Source organism: Galeopterus variegatus, unplaced genomic scaffold (assembly GCF_000696425.1).
Source record: "Galeopterus variegatus unplaced genomic scaffold, G_variegatus-3.0.2 Scaffold3106, whole genome shotgun sequence".
NCBI classification, from domain to species: Eukaryota; Metazoa; Chordata; class Mammalia; order Dermoptera; family Cynocephalidae; genus Galeopterus; species Galeopterus variegatus.
In genome coordinates, this window is record NW_007729217.1 from 52,677 (window position 1) to 75,710 (window position 23,034).

General features: G+C 42.5%; 1 protein-coding gene across 1 annotated transcript in view; it reads left to right on the top strand.

The window, feature by feature from the left end:
* Positions 1-23,034, top strand: part of TRANK1 (tetratricopeptide repeat and ankyrin repeat containing 1) — a 77,903-nt gene that overhangs the window by 30,655 nt on the left and 24,214 nt on the right. The window contains exons 9-14 of the mRNA XM_008583968.1: positions 4,940-5,101; positions 8,366-8,620; positions 10,701-10,877; positions 11,520-14,423; positions 20,770-20,969; positions 21,267-21,404. Coding sequence (XP_008582190.1) covers positions 4,940-5,101; positions 8,366-8,620; positions 10,701-10,877; positions 11,520-14,423; positions 20,770-20,969; positions 21,267-21,404 — 3,836 coding nt within the window. The remainder of the gene's footprint in view (positions 1-4,939; positions 5,102-8,365; positions 8,621-10,700; positions 10,878-11,519; positions 14,424-20,769; positions 20,970-21,266; positions 21,405-23,034) is intronic.

Genomic DNA, 23,034 nt, shown 5'->3' on the forward strand with positions numbered 1-23,034 from the left:
GCCCAATACTTATTTGTAAACTTATTGGATTTTTGATTATTTTAAAGTTTTCCAGACTATTGACCACAAAGATTTTCTTGCCATGCTAGAGGAATATTGAAAGACTGTAGAGAAACACTGAGTCAAAAAAGTGAAAATACTGATAACCGTCATACTCATCTTTTTGGTTTATATCAGGGAGGGCTAGCAAGTTGGAGTCTTCCTATATTTCCCAAAGTACTCCTAGCGGTCCTTGTAGAAGTCAATCTCTGAATATGATCTCTGTATGTAATGATCTCTGAATGGAGTTATGTACTGAATATCATTGTTCCTTTGTACATCTATATGGCTGTATAGAGTTGTATGCATGAATATTGTTTCTAAGTTTTTGCTGATTGTACAAACTTTAAAATCCAAGATGTGGCTGGGAGATCTTTTAGTTCCATGCAATGTATTTTCTTTTCTTTTTTTTAATATCTTTTATTTTTTTATTTTTATTTTTATTATTTTTTTCTTTTTCGTGACTGGTAAGGGGATCGCAACCCTTGGTGTGGTGTTGCCCACACCGCGCTCAGCCAGTGAGCACACCGGCCATTCCTATATAGGATCCGAACCTGCAGCGGGAGTGTCGCTTTGCTCCTAGTGCCACACTCTCCTGAGCGCACCACGGGCTCGGCTCCATGCAATGTATTTTCTTTTCTTTTGTTTAATATCTTTTATTTTTTTATTTTTATTTTTATTATTTTTTTCTTTTTCGTGACTGGTAAGGGGATCGCAACCCTTGGTGTGGTGTTGCCCACACCGCGCTCAGCCAGTGAGCACACCGGCCATTCCTATATAGGATCCGAACCTGCAGCGGGAGTGTCGCTTTGCTCCTAGTGCCACACTCTCCTGAGTGCACCACGGGCTCGGCTCCATGCAATGTATTTTCTGAGATGATGGAAGTGTTCTATACCTGCTTCGTCTGATATGATAGCCACTGGTCACATGTAGCTATTGAGCACTTGAAATGTGTATGACTCGTGCATCTGAAGAATTGAAATTTTAATTTTATTTAATTAACTTTAGTTTTATGTAAGTTAGTGGTCACTGTATTGGACAGTGTAGTTTTAGTCTTTAGCCCCCAAATGTCTTTATATCCAGAGTAGTAGTTGAGAAGACAGTGGGAGAGTCAGAAGAGAGGTCCCTGGGCCATTGGAATGAATGAAGGTGGATCTACTTTGTACTTGTGGACCTTAATTCCCTCCTCATCCTCATCCTCATCCTCATCCATTAATGGGACAGATTATCTTTGGGAAGAGCTGCTGCTAGGGAGTTTGTACCGTCTCTGACTAGAGTCTGACTTGATGATTTTTGTTTTTCACATCTATGGCTCTGAGTACAGCACCATTAGGTCATGAGCTTTTTGCACGCAGATGAATGAACATTCCAGTTTACAGACTAGGATGAAAGATGCTTTCTCTCTTGACTCTTCCTCAAGGTCACTGTACCTCATTTTGCTGATAATGGTGGTGCTGATCTCTCTGGATAGTACTGCTTTTGCCATGTAGATGAGAAATAAAGCCTGACAAATAAAGGGTCTTGCTGAAGATTTCTGCCGTTTTCTAAAGCAGTGCTTCCCTAACATTGACAAGCACATGAATCACTTGGGAGCTTGTTAAAATGCAGATTTTGATTCAGCAGATTCAGGGTGGGACCTAGATTCTGCATTTCTTACCTGCTGCCAGGGGATGTGAGAGACCACTTTGAGGAGCAAGGATTTAATCCTAAATAGTCAAGTTATAGAACTGTTTCTACCTGCCTTTCATGGCCACCACCAGATGGCAACATGTCCACGTTTTCTAGCAGCTGTTGATGCTCAGCTCTTTCCTTAGGACCAAGAACAGCAAGATTGGAGCCTTTGTTTTTCTCACAATTGTTTATGATCTTCTCTCTCATTCTCTCTGAAAGGCTTGGCCTTTTCGACTGAGTTCAAATCCAGGCCTCTGAAGCTTTTTCTCTCTGGCCCTCTGGTGGGGAGCCAGCTGCTTTCTGCTCTGTGCTCAGCACCAAGATAGTGCCTGGTTAATGCAGGCATGGAATATTAAAGGATGTCCATCATATTTTCTTCGTTTTTATAAAAACTATGTTTTAATTTTTTAAAGAAAATTTATGAAATGTAGGAAAGAAAATGTTAATTCTCCATAAACCCACCTGCCAGGAAAAATTAATATGTTTGTTGTTTGGTCATTTAGTCTTATTCTATGCATTTATAGTTAAACATTTTTATCTTTTAAAAAATGGGATGGATATTTAAATTTAAATTGATAAAATTATGTGTAATAAGACTTACCACTTTTGCTTTTATAGCTTGAAAGATTTTGGACAAAAATGAAACCTCTCTTTGAAATGATTTTTTTCTATTTTCTAATACTCTGAGCATTGTTGCAACTTCAAAAGATCTTTTTTATCTTTAACTTCAAATCTGCTTATATATTTGCTCAGTATGATCATTGTAGAAAATTTGTAAAAATATTGTTTTATATGAAAACAAAAATCTATTGTAATTATACTTTGGCATACTTTTTATTCAGTCTTTTGTTGTTGTTGCTCAGTACTTACATAGTTAAATTTAAAAAAAATCTGTGATTATAATGTATAAGCAACTTTGTGTCCCGTTTCTTTTGTATCTTATTAAGCTTATAGAAAATTTAGGAAGAAACAAAAGAGTTCAGTGTAATAAACAAGTCACCCACAACTTTGCTACCCAGGGATACCATTTGTCAGTATTTTAACAACTTTCCTTCTATGCGTTTTTATGTTGATATTATTCTCTGATTTCTTTCTTGATGTCTGGAGCTTTGTCTGATCTATAACTGCTTTCTTAACTAGTCTAAACCATGCAAGCTTATGTTTATTATACAGATGCATCTTGTTGTCTCTGTTGTTAAGCTAAGTACGCCTCTGTTTATTTTCATGTGACCTTTTTCCCAACTAATGTTCCTTGGGGAGAGAGATGTTCCTGAAAATTTAATGGCATAGTGCAAGAAGACAAGCAGGAAGTTCCCATCAGCTCGGTAGTGAAGAAGTTCCTCTTTTACCAGGGATCCTATTTTTTTTGTATGTTGAGTTTTCATTATTTTTTTTCTGTCTTCATAGGTATTTTTAGGAGGAAGGTGGGAGGCAAAGCCCAGGGGAGCTAGCCAGACATTGTCATACACACACATTTTCTGTTTCAGAGTGAGCTTCCAGCTAAGGTGATGTAGGTCTTTCTTTGCCCGATGGTTGACATTTTCTCTTCTCTGGAGGACGGTGCTGTAATGAATCCTGCTTCTGCCTGGCACCTGAAGCTCTCTTTATTAGAGGACAATGAGCGTTTGCCCCGAAAGTGGGTGTGTTTCTGGTCTTCTGAATTGCTTTGTTGAAGTGTGATCCAGATGCATGTTAGATCGTGTAGCAGATAATGTTGGAACTCCGCCTGGGTCCCCTTGGGCCCCTTTTACCATTTCTGTGTGCTTCCTGACATTGGTGTGCCTTCACTATGAGAAGCCAGCACCTAAGGCATATTCTCAAGGCATATCTTTGGGCTTATGGAACCGGTTTTGCTCATTCTCCCTCAAATCAGAAGGGCTTAAGAATTTACATCCTCCCAAGGCAGGCTGTAGCCAGTGACTGATACATGTAAGAATATGAAAGCCCATTTCCTTTGCCTTGCATGGGGACAACTCTGAGGTGTGACTCATGCTCCAGAGCTCCCCTGTGGGATCAGGCCGATGCCACCCTCTACAGGATTTGGCCTGAGCTCAAACCCTGGCTTGACTTCCTCCCACCCTATCCTGCATCTCCTTTCCCTTACTGGTCTTCTTCTTCAATAAACTACTTGCACACAAATCCTTGACTCAGGGTCTGTTGCTGGGGAACCTGCCTAAAGAGAGTATGCTTTTAATTTTTTTCCCATTTTCAAGCAATCTTTTAAAAATCTTTTTAAAAGTGTTTCCACTCTGGTAGAACATGACATTGAACATTCATTCATCTCTTTACAACCATGATAGCAATTCTATTTTGTGCCAGGTCCTTTTTATTTGGTGTGAAAACAAATGTCCATTTTTGCTCCCGTCTCTGTTCAGTAAGATTTCATGTCAACTAAGAATGCTTTTTGAGTGTATAATCTGATACCAAATAAAAAATTTGACCTTTTCAACACTTCATCAATGGGTGTTATCCAGTCATTACTACTTTCTCAAATAAATTGAACCAAGAGGATATTGTCATCCCTTTCTTGGCCAGAGAGATGGCTCCTTACTTAACTTCGCTTTTTCCACTTGCCCGTAAGACATACAAGTTTGGGTGGCTGGCGTGTAGCTGGATGTTGCCATTGCACTAAGCCATCTTCCTGTTGTCACTCCCCGAATTATTATATCAGTTATCTATTGCTGCATAACAAACTACCCCAAAATTTAGTGCTTAAAACAGTAAGCATTTATTTTGCTCACAATCCTGCAGGTGAGCAATTTAGTCTGGGCTGTTCTTATGGTCTTAACTGAACTCCTTCAAGTGTCTGCAGTCTTTGCTGATCTTGGCTGGGTTCTCACATCTATGGGGGCTCAATTTGCACAACTGAGCTGATTCCTATTCTATGTTGTCTCTTATTTCCCAGCAGGCTAGCCTAGACTTGTTCACATGGTGTAGGCCAGGGTCCCAAGAGAGCCAATAGAAGTGTACAAGGCTTCTTTAAGCCCATGCTCAGAACCGACACAAAAATTACATCTGCTGCATTCTGTTAGCCATAGCAAGTCATGAAGCCAAGCCAAAATCAAGGGAGGGTGGGGAGATATAGGCCCCACTTCTCCATGGGAGGTGTTGCAAAATCACATTGCAAAGTGTCTGGATACACGGAGGGGTGGAGAATTGTGATTATTTTGGCAGTCTGCTGCAGCTGCAATCTCTGTATGTGGAAGCGTCACCTGGTGTTGTTTTGCAGGACTCAGCAATGGTGATGGATCTGCTAGTGAGAGTGACAATTTCCGGAAGGCCTCTGAACAGCTGGTGAAATACATGAACTCAGGAAACCAGTTATTGCCTAAAAACTTTCTGAAGCAGGAAGTAGTTCAGAAGTTCTTGCGTCTCCTTTCTTCTCTTCAAGGTAATTTTTTTCACAACAGTCAAATGTGTTAAGTATGATTTATGCTCATTAAAACTCTCTTCTAATACCTTGTTTAAAATTAAATTAAAAAAAATAAAGGTAGTGCATCTACATGTAAAACATTCAAACAGCACACAATGTTCTTTGGTGAAAAGTCTGTCATGTATCCCTGAACTTCAATCTTTAGATCCCATCCCCAGAGGCAACCTCTGTCACTAGTTTTTTCATGTATCCTCCCAGAATTTCTTTTTGAATATACAATCACTTTTTAATACCACAGATGTTTCTCTTGTCTATAAATATTGGCTAATGTTGGAGTATAAAATTATTGTAGAATTGAATGTTAATTTTTTTCATTATGGGGAAATCAGGAAATTTCTAGGAAAAAACCTTTAGATGACAAACTTTAAATAATTAGGGAATATTCTAAAAATCCTAAGTAGGGGAAACTTAGCATTTTAAGAATTGACATTTCATAGGCTGAGATGTCTCAGTTTTACAGAGAATGCAGGAAGGCATAGCCAGAGGAGCCAAAAATGCTTTTCAGGATATGCAGAGGATCATAGTGTTTAAAGGCTTGGAGTTTTGCATTCGAATGTTGGCTGTACCACTTATCAGATATGTAACCTTGGCTGAGTACTTAACCTCTTTAAGCTTCATTTTCTCTATCCCTGCCTTGGCTGGCGAACTAAGCTCATGAGATAATGGATGTAGAGCACTTAGTCCAATTTCCTGCGTTGAAGTGAGGCGAGGTTGTCAGACCTGTTTTTCTTTCCTGTACATGTGTGAGTCAAAGGTAAATGGCACACCCAAGACGAGACCACCTGTATGTGATCTATCTGATGCAGACATTCTGTGCAAACCACATCTAGGGAACCTTTGATTTTTGGACTTAATGTCATCTGTCCCATCACCCATGAAGACTGTCATAGGGTTGTGAAAATAAAATCTGACTTACTGGTGTTTAGTAAAAATCTCATAAGAGGCCACAAGATGGGAATGCTAATTCTTGAATGACCCTTGTGTATTATGATCTGTGTTCCTGTGCTTTTTTTGTTTCTCTGTGGAGGATTGTGTGTGTTGGTATGGGTTCTTTTTCTCTCACTTTGGCTAGATTACTTTCCCTTTTCCTCACTGTTTCTTACTCTTTGTATCTTCCTGAAGGTCTTCCCCCAAATCCCAGATTTGAGTGGGTCTGTAATCCACCCAACTCTTCTGACTTTTTTTTCTCTTTTTACCTTTTCTCTCCTCTTTGTGTCCTTAATTGGTCAGAGAGTAGGATATTTAGTACTGTTTCTGTTTTGTAAGTGACAGACAGACTTAAATTGGCAAATAAGTGACTTGTTTGACTCTCATAATAGAAATGCCAGATCTGGTTTCAGGTACAGCTGGCTTCAGTGATGTAACCAATGTCATTAGGACCCCATTATCTTCCATCTTTCAACTTAGCTGTCCTCTTGTCAGCTTCTATCTCAGACTCTCTGTGGAGACAAGTACAGGTCTCTAACCTCTAACTTGTCCAGCATTTCCAGACTTGTAGACCCATCTTTCTGTCTCAATGGTTTGAACAAAAGTCCCAGGCTTCACTTTTGATCACAATATGTCCCTGTAAACCAATAACTGCAGTCAGGAAGATGGAGAGTCTTTTTTTTTTGTCCTTTTTGAGACCTGCCGCACCGCACTCAGCCAGTGAGCACTGTGAGCGCACCGGTCATCCTTATATAGGATCTGAACCCGCAGCGGGAGCGCTCCTGAGCTCCCAGTGCTGCACTCTCCCAAGTGCGCCATGGGCTTGGCCCAAGATGGAGAGTCTTGACTGGCTTAGGCCCAAATCATATGCTGCCCTATCCCATCTATACCTAAGTAGAGAGTGCTGGAGGGTCGAGAGTGCTGCTACCAGGAGACGAGCGAATAGACTCTGGGGGACAAAAATTGCAAATATCTATTAAAAAAATTTGCCTTTTACACTTTTATTCTGATTCCTGTTAAAATATGATAGACTAGCCTATATGTTTTTTCTTATTTTAAAATGATTATTTTAAACATTAAAATGAATATTTATTTTAGAAAACTTAGAAAAAGGTGGGAAGCAAAAGCTGGCAAATACAAATCAAGTTGCTGTTATTTAGATAATCTTTGATTCTTCCCTTCTGCTCTTCCTTTCTTTCTTACTGGTGGGGCTGCCAGACAAACTACAGAATGCCCAGTTGAATTTGAATTTCAGATAAGCAGTGAATAATTTTTTACGTATAAGTATGTCCCACATATTGCATCTACATACTTTTACTAAAAATGTATAAATTTATAAAAATGTGTACTTTAGCATAATATATACTTACACTAAAGTTTTATTTTTATAAATTTTCAGATGAACATCTGAAATTCAAATTTAACTGACGTTTATATTTTTATTTGCTAAATCTGGCAATGTGCTTATTGAGGATCTATTTTAAAAGTTTTCCATCATTAAGACTTACCAGCAGTATGAAATAGGATAACCATTTTCCTTTCTCCAGACATCAAAGATCAGATGGAAGCATTTATGTGTCATGATGCAAAATTAAGAATTGAGTGAAAAACCATCCTCTCATTGTTACCCTATCACTCTTGACTTTTTTTTTTGTCTTTTTTCATGACCGGCAACGGATCGCAACCCTCAGTGTCGCGCCCGTACCGGACCGGGACCGGCAACGGGATCGCAACCCTCGGTGCTGCCCCCGCTCCTCGCTCAGCCAGTGAGCGGCCGGTCTGTATGTGGGATCCGAACCCTCGGCGGGAGCGCCGCCGCGCTCCCAAGCGGCGCACTGTAGCAGTGCGCCACCGGGCCGGCCCCACTCTTGACTTTTTAATTATTCTATAATATTTCCCTGTATTTCAGTGTTTCTCCAGTAGGACACATTCTTAATATTATGCAGAATTTAAGTTAGGTTATTGCCCTTTTGATCTCAATTGAATACCCTGAACTCAAATATTCTGCCTTAAGACAAAATCAGGCTGTCTCCTTGGCCAGGCTCTGCACTCTCTATAGAGTATTTCTAACCTTCTCAAGAAGGCTGCATGGTTGGTGCTTACACTGAGTAATGTTCATGAGTGGTTAAGTGACATGCCCAAAGTAATTAATTACTTGTTTATAGTTTCCCTAGTGCTTAAAAATACTGATATGTAATCTTTGTTAATTATGTATATATGTTGGGTTGTAATTGGGGGATGAAGAGAAATCATATGAACCTTTTTTGGAGTGTGGCTTAATTCTGTTTTTGAAAGAAATTCCTCCGGACCTGGTCTGTGACATTAATCAAGACCGTGCCAACACCTTCATCAAATTCTTACTGGAAAAGCAGAAATGGCCTGAAGTGCTTCTGCTGCTGACCCGCAAAGTGAGTGGGGAGCCACCGCTTGGAGATTGCCTCATCAAAGCCTGCAACTTCTCAGACCTTGACATTTGTACCATCATCCCCCACCTCAGCACCTGGGACCAGCGCAAGACACAGCTCCTAGGCCTCCTGATAGACAGTGGAGGTGAGAATGCCTAGGTGATAAGTGCTGGAGAGATGTCCAAGTTGTCTAGATAGGGAGTCCAGGCCTCTGTCTGTCTTTCCCTTGCTTTTGGAGACACCATGAAATTCTGCCTTATTCTGTCCCGCGTATCTTCTTGTTTTGAAACAGTGACAGGGATCAATACCCGATAAATGAGCTGCCTTATAGTAACTCTGCATTTTTGTGAATTCCAGTTACCACTGTTCTCTTTCTTGTGTGAGAAACATCAGGTATGAGGAGGGTCTTTGGCTGAGGTTTAGTCCACAGTAGTCATTGCCTCCTGACCTCTGGCTAGACTTTTCCCTGCATTGGATATGCTGTGTGGATCTTTGTCAACTCTTGAGGTATTCTTTTCTAATCAACAGATTGGGATTTGAGATGCTTGTTTTTAAAGAAACAGCTAAGTAATTGGTGGGTGGAAACATCTGCTTTATTTTTTTATTTTTTTCCTTTTTGTCTTTTTTTTACTGACCGGTAACGGGATTGCAACCTTCGGTGTCATGCCCGTATCGGGGACTGGCAATGGGATTGCAACTCTCGGTGCTGCGCCCGCACCGCGCTCAGCCAGTGAGCGGGAACCGGTCTCCACATGGGATCCGAACCCTTGGCGGGAGCGTCGCCACAGCTTTATTTTTTTATTTTTTTCCTTTTTGTCTTTTTTTTACTGACCGGTAACGGGATTGCAACCTTCGGTGTCATGCCCGTATCGGGGACTGGCAATGGGATTGCAACTCTCGGTGCTGCGCCCGCACCGCGCTCAGCCAGTGAGCGGGAACCGGTCTCCACATGGGATCCAAACCCTCGGCGGGAGCACCGCCGTGCTCCCAAGCGGCGCACTCTCCAGTGCGCCACCGGGCCGGCCCGAAAACATCTGCTTTAATCAGAACAATAACACATGGCTACTTGTGTGTCTGGAGTGTGCAGCCATCTTGCTGGATTGGTTTTTTTTCTTTAAAGAAAACTAATTTAGAAACCCCAGCCTCCTCCCACCCCATCCCCCACACCCCCACTAATGCTGCTACTAACTTTGTGGACTTGGGTATGCTATTTATGCCTTCATCTCCTCATTTATAAGATGGGAATGATAATAGTCCCTCTTTCTTAGGGCTGTTTTGAATATTCAATGAGTTAATGTATGCAGGCTTTTGGAAGAGTACCTTGGCTGTGTGGTTTTCTGCTTGCTTTACCGTGTAAGGGGAAGTGCCCTTCATAAGGAGCAATAACACATCAGTCCTCAGCCCTTGAAGTGCCACACACAGTGCAAAGCCTTCAGGTCTTGGCTCCACCCACAGCTTTTGGATGCTGGATGGAGTGCCTTCTATAATTTGTTTCTTCAGACTCCTTCCTTTCATGGACTATTACTTCCTTTGCCTGGAAACTACAGCTGTCATGGAATTCCTGTTTTATTCCTTGATTGAGCAAGCACTTACAGAAAATATCCCAGGATCAGGTCTAGAAACAAAGTCCACAGAGGTGAATGCTCAGCTGTTGGAGACATGTGCAGGAGGGCTGTAGATCTTCAGTGAATGGGTCTACCTTCTGGTGGCAGTCTGGGGGGCCTGCAATGCAGAGGGGATGTGTGGACTGAGCTAAAAGGGAAGTGATGTGAGGGGTGAAAAGGTGTCAGGGAAGATAGCAACTGAGGGTAGAAGCAAAGGATATAGGAAGTGCACTCATGTCCTGATCACCAACTGTGTGTCTGGAATTGTGTAAGGCAGCAATTGGGATTTCAGTTATTCTTGTGCCCAGTCCTCACTTCAGTATAGTGCTGATGGTGGGAACTATGGTATTGTGGTGGGACAATTGGGGGAGCTGGAGAAGTGGCAGGGGCAAGGAGCAGGGAGAAGGCACTTGAAGGAGCTGAGGTTTTGCCCTGAGGGTGCTGGGGAAGCCTTTGCCTCCCAGAAAGATTGGTGGTAGGAAGATCTCGGAAGTCAGGTCAGCATCTACTCTTCCTTTGCAACTAAATGGCAGAAGTGGTCCCTCCCTCCTTAGGTGATCCAGGCTGTGCCTCTCCACATGGATGGAATTCACAGTGCTCTTCTCTTCTGCCCTCTCCTAGCCTTGCCTGAGGGTCTCCAGGAGAGCCAGGAGAGGCCACTTGTCATGTGCTTGAAACATGAGGACTTCGAGTTGGCTTTTCTTCTCTTGACCAAGGGTGCAGACCCCCATGGTATTTCTCTCACTGAAGGTGATACTCCTTTGCATGCAGCACTTCACATCTTTCTAGATATCAAAGGTAAGCCCTTATGTTGTAAGCAGTCTTTTCTTTGAGGAAGAAGTTGGATATTAGAACTGATGCTATGCTTTTTGGTCTTTCCTTTTGGGAAAACCAGTGACCTGGAAAAGGCCTGTTTCTTGCCCATGTCTCCTGGCCCCTCACCCATATATGATGGGAAGAAGTGACCGTCATGGTGAATGATTGGGGTGGACTGACTGAGGATTCTTAAGTTCCAAAGTTGGCTGTCAGTGGTTGACAAAATACTTTCCATTTATTTACACCATTTTCAAGATTCTGATATAAAGGATCTTGCTAGAATATTAGAAAGTTATTTCAGGAGGTACTGTTGACATTTGGGCTGGATAATTCTTTGTTGTCAGGGACTATCATATGCATTGTGGGAAGTTTAGCAGCAGCCCTGGCCTCTACCTACTAGCTGCTAGTGGCAGCCCCTTGGTTTTGACAATCAGAAATGTCTCCAGACATTGCTAAATGTCTCTTGGGGAGCAAATCACTCTTGGTTTAAAACCACTGGGTTACTCAATGGTATCAGATATTTGGGGGAGTTCAGTGTTTAGGCTGGGCTCTTTCACAAACATCAGGTCTGCTGTCTCCTGAGAAGAGTGGCTCAGCACTCATATGCTTTTCTCTATCTTTCAGCTGACATTGGTTTCAACTTCCTCAGCCACCTGTTGGATCTGTTCTGGTCCAACCCCACCAAATTTTCCTACCTCAATCCCAACATCCAGGACAGCAATGGGAACACCCTGATGCACATCCTCTTCCAGAAGGGCATGCTGAAGCGCATGAAGAAGCTGATAGACCTGCTGGTGAAGTTTGACATCAACTTCAACCTGAAGAACAAAGAAGGCAAAGATGTACGACACCGGATTAAGAAGACCGACACTCTGCTCTTGGCCTGGAACAAAGCTCTGACTGAGAGCAGGCGGAGGAGCCGGCAGGACTCTGCTGCCCACCCGGGGAAGCTTCCGAGGTCCACTGCCCCTAGTCATACATCTCAACTCAAGTCTCAGGGTTCATTTAAGTCACTGTCATGTGGTGTCACTGCCAGAACCCTGTCTGAAGGAACCAAGGTCCCTGACAGTTGGGAAACTCTCCCGGAAGCTCAAGTGGGCAGGCAGGAATCTGGAACTATTGGGCCATGCTCTCAGAGAGAATGCCTTGTGCAGGACATCATGGTTTTGATTCAGCAGGTTGAATTGGATATATCTTTCCCAGAAGACACTCAGTGCTCTGAGCCTCTGGAGGTAGGAGCTGGCATGAAAGGAAAGAAAGACAAGCTCCAGCGAATCTTGAGGGCTGGGGGCTCTGATTGTAGTGGGAACAATCCTGCTGCCCCTGAGGCAGGAGAAGGACATGCCCAAACAGGCCCTGGAGCCTCACAGCTCATTCCTGCTGGTAACAGAGTAAGGGAGGGCAGCGATGATCAAGACAACTGGAGCATGCAGGAGATTGAGTCCTGCTTCCAGGACTTTGATAACATGACCTGGGAGATTGAATGCACTTCAGAAATGCTGAAGAAGCTGTCCAGTAAGGTAATGACCAAGGTCATAAAGAAGAAAATTATTCTTGCCATCCAACAGCTGGGGAATGGTGAGTGGACACAGGGCCTGCAAAAGCGACTGAAGCACCTGAAAGGAAGCATCCAGCTCTTCGAAGCTAAGCTGGACAAAGGAGCCCGGATGCTGTGGGAGCTTGCCATTGACTTCTCCCCTCGATGCAGTGAGAACCCTGAGAAGATCATTGCTGCAGAGCGGAACATATACTCCGTGGAGAAATCAGGGCGGGTCTACACAGAAATTATCCGGATCTGGGACATTGTCTTAGATCACTGCAAACTGTCAGATTCCATCAGGGCCATCTGCAGTGCCTACAACCGGGGCTTATCCTGTGTCCTGCGGAAGAAGCTGAAGGGTATCAACAAAAGCCAGGTGTCAACTAACATGAAAATCCAAAAGCGCATACCCTGCTGCTATGTGGAGGACACAGATGCAGAGAAGAGCAGGGAGCATGTAGATCCCGAGTACTTCCCTCCAGCCAGTGCGGTGGAGACGGAGTATAACATCATGAAGTTCCACAGCTTCAGCACCAACATGGCTTTCAACATCCTCAATGACATGACGGCGACGGTGGAGTACCCTTTCCGGGTGGGCGAGCTTGAGTATGCAGTTATTGACCTCAATCCCAGGCCGCTGGAGCCCATCATCCTCATTGGGCGGAGTGGCACTGGGAAGACGACCTGCTGCTTGTACAGGCTGTGGAAGAAATTCCATGTTTACTGGGAAAAAGCCGAGCAGGCAGGAAGCCCGTTGCTGGCTAAACAGATCTGGCCAAAGAGAAGGTTGGAAGTGGAACCTGGAAAAGAGGGTTCAGGTAGGGAGGAAGAGGAGGTGGAGCAAGAGGAAGATGAAGAGGAAGATTCTGTTGAAGTGGAAACAGCAGACAGCATCGATGAGGAGCAGGAGAGTGAAGCCTGTGGAGGGGGAGCTGGTGCGGAGCCAGCGGGGCACAGCCATGCAGCCGAAGTGTATGTGTCAGAACATTCCCACCAGCTGGAACATTTACATCAGATCTTTGTGACCAAGAACCATGTCCTGTGCCAGGAAGTACAAAGGAATTTCATTGAGCTTTCCAAGTCTGCCAAGGCTACCAGTCACTACAAACCACTAGAACCCAGTGTTCACAAACTCCAGGACCTGAGGGACGAGAACTTTCCTCTGTTTGTCACTTCCAAACAGCTGCTCCTCCTGCTTGATGCTTCTCTGCCCAAACCATTTTTTCTGAGAAATGAAGATGGAAGCTTGAAAAGAACCATTGTGGGATGGTCCACGCAGGAAGAGTTGACAATGCCCAATTGGCAAGAGGACGAGGAGGAGGCTGAGGTGGACGGGGATTACAGTGAGGAGGATAAAGCTGCAGAAATGCGTACAGGTGACAGTGACCCCCGGGTGTATGTGACGTTTGAGGTGTTCACCAATGAGATATGGCCTAAAATGACTAAAGGGAAAACCTCCTACAACCCTGCACTGATTTGGAAAGAAATAAAATCTTTTCTGAAGGGTTCTATTGAGGCCCTCAGTTGTCCTTATGGGAGACTCACTGAAGAAGCATATAAGAAATTAGGGAGGAAACGGTCCCCCAATTTCAAAGAAGACCGGAGTGAGATCTATAGCCTCTTCTGTCTATATCAACAGATCAGGTCCCAGAAAGGTTATTTTGATGAGGAGGATGTTCTGTACAACCTGTCCCAGAGGCTTTCAAAGCTCAGGGTGCTCCCATGGTCCATCCATGAGCTCTATGGCGATGAGATTCAGGACTTCACCCAAGCCGAGTTGGCACTGCTGATGAAATGCATCAATGACCCCAATGCCATGTTCCTCACTGGGGACACAGCCCAGAGCATCATGAAGGGGGTGGCCTTCCGCTTTAGTGATCTGCGCTCTCTGTTCCACTATGCCAGCAGAAACACCACAGACAAGCAGTATGCTGTCCGGAACCCCAAGAAGATCCACCATCTGTACCAGAATTACAGGTCCCACTCGGGTATGTCCAGGCGTTGGGCTCACCTACCACAGAGGTGCTTGGGCTGCTTTTGAAGCTGCAAGCTATCTCTTGTGCTTTTGCTGCTGAAGTAAGGGTAGTATTTTCGAGTTGGTTAGTAAATATACTCATGAGCAAGAGATCATATGATTTCTGTCACTACTTGTTCTTAAGTTGATAATTCAAGCTGTGGTTAGGTGGAAATGGACCTTTAAGTAGTTATTATCTTAAGGAGTGTGCCATGATATGAAAACTTTTTAGGGGAACATTTAAACTCTTTGAAAACTTCTGTAAAAGTGCTTTGGAAGTACCTGCTTAGTCTATATAAAGTAATGTACCTGTTACAAGCCATTCATCCTTAAAGCAACTTTTCTTCCAAGGAAAATCAGAAAACAATTTTTAAAAATGGTGAGAGGTAGTGGGAGATAACAGACATCAGGTGATTCTAGTTTCTTTCTCAGTAATACCCCTTCTCTGTGCCAGGCACGATGCTAAGCAGTTTACATATAGTTCCCGTGCTTAATCCTCACAACAACCTTACAAGGTAGGCATTATTCTTATTTTACAAAATAGGAAACTGGGGCGCAGAAGTTATAAATAACATGACGCCAATACCAGAATATCTCCTTTATGGTTTATAGATGGTAACAAATTCACCTTCTATGTTCTACAAGCATCCATGAACAATATGGAGTATTATTTTGCATGTTTAAAAACTTTATTTAATAGAATCATACCAGACATATCTTTCTGTAACTGTGTATTTTTGCCTAACATTATGTTTTTGAGTTTTCTGCACGTTGATAAGGTGGAGCTGTAGTCCATGCATTTCTAATTTCTGTTAGTATTCCATTTTGTGGCTATACCATTATTTGTTACCCATTTTATCGTGATGGATATTAGTTTCCTGTGAGTTTTTTACTGTGACATATAATCCTGGACTGAACTGTCCATAGCAAATCTCTTTGGCTCTATGTTATATCTTCAGATTTGTCCACTCTTGCTCTGCTCTCATGGTGGGTGTAAAATGACTTCTTGTGGTTTTAATTTTCATTTCCCTGAGGAGTGGTATCTTCATGTGTTTGCTGGCTGTTCTGTATTTTTCTGTGAATTGTGTATTCTCTTTTTATCCTTTGCTTGCTTTTTAATGAGTTGTTTTTCTTACTAATTTTTTTATGTAGTTTTATTAACAGTGTTTTTTTACATCCTAGGTTGTTGTCGTGAGCAGTTGGGAGGGAGAGGGAGAGGGGAAAGGGGAAGGAAATGGGATGGAAGAAGGAGGAAGGAGGAAGTGGCTTGGTCATTGCTGGGCTGGGTGCAGATGTCAGGGGGATATGGCAAAAGCCCTCGCCCCAACACCACTCCAGTTTGGGAACCCGGGGCCCTTCTTGCTGAGGCTTGGTGGTCGTCACTGGACTCGCTGTGCCTGTCCTGGCTAGGAAAAGCCCCAGGGCGTTTCTTGTGGGGCTCTGTGGCTGTCGCTGGGTTGGCTGCACTTGTCTGGGGAAGCGGGAACGAGGCCCCCGTTCCCCACCCTTGCGACTGGTTGTGGGTGTCAGGGGGCATTGCTGAGGCCCTCGGATCTCCCCGCTTTCTTGCTTAGTAGCCCAGGGGACTTCCAGTCCTTTTAGGTGTTACAGGTGTTCTTTTGTGAAATGAGACCTTTACTACTTAATATCAAACTTTGTCTCTGGTTGAGGGTATTTTGTTTTTTCTTTCAGTTCTATATTGGATCATTTGCTGTTCCCACCACTTAAACTTTGCACTGGAACTAATTTGTTGTCCTTTGCTTACCTCTAAAATGGGGGAGCTTCCTGTGGGGACCAGTACTTGTGCTGTGTGGTTTAGCTAAATTGCTCTTTGCTGCTTTTTCCCTAGGGAAGGCTTTTTGTGCAGCTCAGGGTTTAATGGTTGGCTTTATAGGTACTTCTGGCTCTCATGCAATCTGGTGCACCTGGGTTGTATAGAAACTCTAGCCTGGGCCTGAGTCTTTTCACCAAACTGCACCCCAAGCAATTCTGTATTCCTGACCAGTCTCCTCTGAGTGGTCCTGCGCTGATTGGGGGTCAGATCAGCTGTCCTTTCTGTGTCCCAGTGTTCTCCCTGTGGGCATGTCTCCCCCACCACCCATGCTCCAAACACTTCCCATGGAATGGGCTGTGCTTTGGTCCTTTGCAATGACTCACCAGCCTCTGAGTGGTTCCTTTTTTTTTCAGTTGTTGTGGATCCTCATTCCTTTATGGGTTCATGGAAACTCTATTAGTAGTCTTGCTGTCCCGGGAGCCACCAAGGCCCTTTCTCCCCTGCCGCCTCCAAGCAACTTCATCCAAAGGGCACAGCTGCAGCTTTTGCCGGCTCCTGCTCTGTGCTCCATGCACTCAGCAGCTCCAGCCTGGAAGCAGCCAGGGCTCGAAATGGTCATAGTGTTTTTTTCTTTCTCTCATCGTGGCTTCTCCTGCCTTCATGCACTCAGTAGGTCTCTATTCCTCTTCCCCTGAGCTCTAGCAGCCCCAGCTTGGCTGCCATTGCTTTTTTGTAGTTGTAAATTGGTTGCTTTATGGGAGAGAGTGATGCTGGGGACCATCTATTCTGCCATCTTGACCGGAAGACTCTTACTGATTTCTAAGAATTCTTTATGGATTTTGCCTTCACATACTTTGTTGATTTTAGATATTGTAGATTCTTCTCTCACTGTGTTGGCTTATCTTTTTATCTTTGTTAATGGTGCTCTTTAGTGGGGCAAATACTTTATATTTTAACTTATGAATCTTTTCTTATAAGTTTTGGTCTTTTGTGTCTTAAGAAATTCTTTCTGACCTGGGGTTATTAAGGTACTCTCCTATATAGTCTGCTAATAGATTACAATTTTGCTTTTGGCATTTAGGTAGGTATTTCAATTTAGGTAAATTTAATCTAAAATGTGTATGTGGTGTGACATTGTCTTTATTGAAATAACTTTTTGTGATCTAATGTTACCTTTTTCCATATGGGTAATCAGTTGTGCTGACACCTTTCACGTCATAGTTTGTCCTTTCCCCTGATTCGTAATGCTTTTCTCATGTATCTGTGAGTCTGTTTCTAGGTTCGCTGTTTGATTTGATTTGTCTTATTTGTCTGGTTTTTTTGTGTGTGCGTGCTATTGTGATAGTTTTCTTTACTGTAGTTATCAAACTTCTCCAATGACTCTTTCATAATTTTGATTGAAATTTTATTGAATATGTGGTTCTTTGGGAAGAATTCACATCTTTATATTATTGGGTTTTCTGAACTATGACTTTGGCATATTTCTCTATTCAGGTCTTCTTCTACAGCCTTTAAGAATATTTTATAATTTTCCCTGGACATTTTACACAGCTAACGGATTTATTTCTAAGTACCTACTTTTTGTTGCTATCATTTTTTCTTTTTTACATTTTCTAATCAGTTGTTCCTGGTATAGAGGAATCTTCTTGGTTCTTGTGTGTTGATCTGGTATCTAGCAATCTTGCTGAACAGTCTTACTTCCTTTAGATTTTGGGATTTTTCTGCAAATAAGGCAGTTTTATCTTCTTTTTTATACCCATTATTTCTTTTTCCTAGTATATTTCTTTGGTTAGGACCTTAAGCAGAAGCGGTAACAAGTGGGCATGTGTTATTCCTGAAGTTAATGGGAATATTTCTAACATTTTATCATTTAAGTCTGATGCTTATTGTAGGGTTTTGTGTTTTTGGTGAGTGGCCAGTACAGAGAGCCAACCTTATTGTAGGTTTTTGACAGATGCTCTTTTTCTAAATGCATCTCAGGTAGGCTAAGGCTTGGTGGAAAGAGAAAATATGCACACACCCCACACATATACATACACACTCATACATGGACACACACACACACACACACATACACGCACACATTGTAAAAGTAGAATAAAATTCCTATTTGTTTAGCCAAAGATTCAGAAAACAATTAGAAGCCAGGTGGACCTTCCAGCACGTGGCATATATGACACATCTTAGCCCAGTTTTCAGGGCTCTTGAAGTCCTAACTGATGTTGCCTGTGAATCACAGGATCTGGCTAGATCTGAGAAGCTCATCTTCTTGCTCATCAATTGTTTTATACCTGAGAATTGTGTTGCGTAGGAAGAGCTGACACAAAGAAATTTATACTTTTAATAGGAAAAATTAGCCCTTGCCTTCCTTCATCCATTCAGGAAACATTTAGTAAGCTCCCACCCTGCCTGGCACTGTGTGGGGAGTGGGTGACCAAGAAACACAGCTCACGTTTCTCTGTCCTCAGAGAGTAGCTCCTGATGGCACCCTCTTTTTCATGATTGGATCCAGTAAAGAGGAGCCAGCATGAGTAGTTTGAATGTGCTCCTCGTCCTGATGTGTAACGGTTCAGAGCTACTGGTCTGGGGGCCAGCAGGATAGAACATGGCAAAGGGAGTTATTCCTGTGGTAGAGCATGGCAAAGGGAGTTATTTCTCTTTTCTGATAATGTACTGTGAAAACCTATTCAGATGATTATTACACAAACTCCATCTCCTACCTCCCCTCTTGAGATGGAGGGAAGACTGTGTGTGTACACTTCTGTTTGTAGAACCAGAAAAAGCCCAAATATTATCTAGTAGATTTTAAAGACTTTAGAAAACACATAAAATGTTTTTAAAAACTCAACATTTTATTTAATTTCCTTCTGGTATTTTTTCTTTACACATACAGTATATGCATATCACACACATGTTTATTGTTATGTAGTGAATATTTACTGTCTTTGGTGACTATTTCTCCCACCTTTTATTCTTTTATTTTTTTAGATTGTGATTCACATAGCATAACATTCACCCATTTGAAATGTGCGATTTAGTAGTTTTTAATATATTGACAAGGTTGTGCAACCATCACCACGATCTAATTCCAGAGTATTTTTATCACCCCCCCAAAAACCCCACAACCATGGCATTCACTCCTCATTGCCCACCTCCTTCCACTCTGTGGCAGCAACTCATCTTTCTGTTTCTATGGATTTGCCTATGGTGGGCACTTCATGTAATTGGAAACATGCAATACGTGGTCTTATGTGTCTGGTTTCTTTCACTTAACATAATGTTTTCAAGGTTTATATTCATGTTATAGCATGTATCAGTACATAATTCCTTTTTATGGTTGAACTGTGTTTTATTCTTTGGATTTGGTTATATCGAAAATTACTTATCTAGTTCCCTAGAAGGACATTTAAGTGGATACAAGTTTTTCCCCGTCATGAACACTTTCATGCCCTTTTCTGATTCTCCTGTAATATAAATCTTTGACTCTTGCTAGCTCTTAATGGGGAGGGAACCACAGTAGCAACTGATTTGCTTAGATTCAGCAGTTTCCACTCGCACTCATAATTGCTTTATATTGTATATTTTTAATAATAGTAGTATTGGATAGTAAAGTTTACCTTTACTACTTGGTAATACTGATGGACACATATGGATACATATGCCCATTTCATGGTGTTCTATTTAGACCATTGTATTCTATCTGATTTTAGACAAAGGGCATATAGCATGTTAAGAGTGGTGGAGAGGCCCAGGAAGATCTGTATTCAATCCAGCTTCAGATCCCATCACTTGGAGGTGTTCATTAACTTTTCAGACCTCTGAGTCCCTGTTTGTAAAAGTGCGATTGCTTCATCTGTCTCATTCGGTTGTTGTGAGGATTACATGGGATAAGTTTTATGAAGATGCCTATTGTATGGTAGGCATTCAGTCAGTGTCTCTGTCAATGTCACTTCAGTACTTAGACAAGAAATAGGACCCAGGGAGAAAGCTCTTTGGAAAATCCTTTCTCCTGCTCTGACAATTTTTCTTAGTGTTGTCCTCTCAGCCAGGTACAAACCTGGTGGAAAAGGGTGATGCAGGCCTTGATTGCTGTCCCCTGCTAACATCCAGCACTGCTGTTACCATGGTAACACTGCTTCCAGTGCTCTAAGCACCAGTGAGAGGGGACAGGATAATTTTTGTTTTCTTACCAGAGTCTATACTAGGCCTTTGTATGAGCATTCTAACAGCTCTAATTGTTTGCATTGCATCTCTGTCTTGACTCTTCTTAATGAGGTAATTTTCTCTAAAATGAATATAGGTTGGGAATGAGATCCCACAAAACCCTGTCAGCACAGTAACACTTCTCTCCCTTCATATACTGCACCCAGAGTAGTATGGATCAGGGCCACAGTGATAATCAAATGGGAACTGGAAATAGGATTGCTGTTATACATACTGTCAGGGCCAATACTGCTTCTCAGACAAATCCCCCTGCCAAGTAACCAGAAAACTCAGCCATGTTGCTATGTTGTACAATATCTGATGTGTTTTCTGTTTTACTCAGGAATTCTCAATCTGGCATCTGGAGTGGTAGACTTACTTCAGTTCTATTTCCCGGAATCTTTTGATCGCCTTCCAAGGGATTCTGGCCTCTTTGATGGTCCCAAGCCAACTGTCCTAGAGTCTTGTAGTGTAAGCGACTTGGCAATTTTGCTACGAGGGAACAAAAGGAAAACCCAGCCCATTGAATTTGGAGCCCACCAGGTGAGCTTTTGGGGATTATATGTTTTGAAATAAAAGGCAGTTTGCAGTTGAAAAAAGGTTTGAGAAACTGAATTATTCCACCCAAACTCAGTAGCTCCTGTCCCAGAATGGGTGAGTTCCAGACATGAGTGAGTGACTGATTGTTTTAATATTTCTGTTTTAATATTTCCACTGGCTCAGCTGACCAAGTCCATGCTGGCCATTATCTTTAAAGACATTACCTGCCTCTCAGAGAAATGGGCTGAGCTTTACCAGGGTTTTCTTTGTAGAATTTGATGTTCTTTTGTTTTTCTTCAGGTAATCCTTGTAGCCAATGAAATGGCAAAGGAGAAAATTCCAGAAGAGCTTGGTTTAGCACTTGTGCTAACAGTTTATGAAGCAAAAGGCTTAGAATTTGATGATGTACTCCTTTACAACTTTTTTACTGATTCCGAGGTATGTCATAAGCAATTCTTTCCACACAGTGCATGTATAAACATGTGCTGCTCAATGACACTTTGGTCAGTGACTGAATGCATATAGACGGTGGTTGGAGCAATAGGCTAAGTGTGTAGTAGGCTGTACTATCTAGGCTTGCGTACATATGATCTATGATATTCACAGAATGATGAAATTGTCTAATGATGTGTTTCTCAGAACGCATCCCCATTGTTAAGTGACACAGGAGCTGATGAGCTGATCTTCCATTCTGGGAAAGAGAATTTGGAGTTAAGGTTAAGAGAGTTTGTCACAGGCACCTGTTTGTGATTTGGAGCATCATGCATTTAGTGTGGGGTTTGTGTGTTTAGATGTGGGTTTTCACAATGGCTGTGGGTTGTTTCATAGTATGTAATGGGCTGGTTTTTCCTGTGCCCTGCCCTTCCTTGGTTCTCTAGTATTCGTCGTCTTCTGAATGCCTAGTACTCAACTGCCAGTTTCCAGTTTTCATTAGCTACTGTTCTCCTTGGCTCCCAGGGATGCCTAACTTGGAGCAAGCTCTAAGGAGAGCCTTACAAGTGATGGCAAGGTTAGCAATGTCCACCCTGTGAGGACAGACTGGGCAAGGTCAGTTCATAGAAAGAGACAACTCCGGGAAGACAAATGAGGCTTGGTTCCTGCCCACTGGATCAGGTAATGTGGGGGATGAGAACAGCTGCCTTGCCTGGGAGCCCCCTTATGGCATGGCTTCACTACCACTGCTTGCAGCCCATGCAGACAGTGGCAGAAAGGAGTCTCTGGGTTGATCCCCCAGACCTCTGTGTCAGCCCATTGCTTTGACTTGGCTCCTGAGTTCTTGTGCCAGATTGTATTATTGTATTCACTACCGTCTTTTGGTTGGGACTCAGGCTGGCTGCTGACTGTGCTGTGGGGTCTTCTTTGGGGACTTAGCTGGCTGTTTCCTGGTCCCTTTTGCAGACTTCCCATTGCACATGGTGCATGCTTGAAGGGGCTGTTTTATACCTAAGTCAGGAACACTGTTGACTTTGGCACTTTAAAATCTGCCCCAGAGCTGACCCTTTTAAATAGATTCTTCACGTTTTAATGTCATGTTTGCCTTAATAATACCTACAACTAATATTGCTATGGGTGCTTTATAATTTATAAAGTATTTTTTGAATGCATTGTGTCACTCCATCAACCCTCTGAGGTTATATGTATTTTTATTATCCTCCTTCTGTAGATAAAGACGAAGGTCATTGAGGTTAAGAAAATTGCCTGTAGTCATCACAGGTGGCAGAGTCCAGAGACAAACTCAGATGCTTTGAGTTCTAAATCTCTTTTCATTGTAATCTTTTCCTTTTAAATCCTTGCATGCAAATTGACTTCCAGAACCTTCTGCAATGAGTATACGTTCCTTTTCTATTGAATTTTGCTAATAAAATCAGATGCATACTCATTAACCCTGGAACTATTTTTGATTTCTGAAGACTAACTTGTTTTTCTAATAATACGTCCATTGGTCTTGGTGAGACTGGGGCTCTCCTAAAAGAGAAGTGGTAAGACTTTGTTCTTGTCTTTTATTAAATGCTAGTTGTATGCTTGTGCCAGTAAGAAGCTCAAGAAGGTCTGGACTTAAGGATTGGCA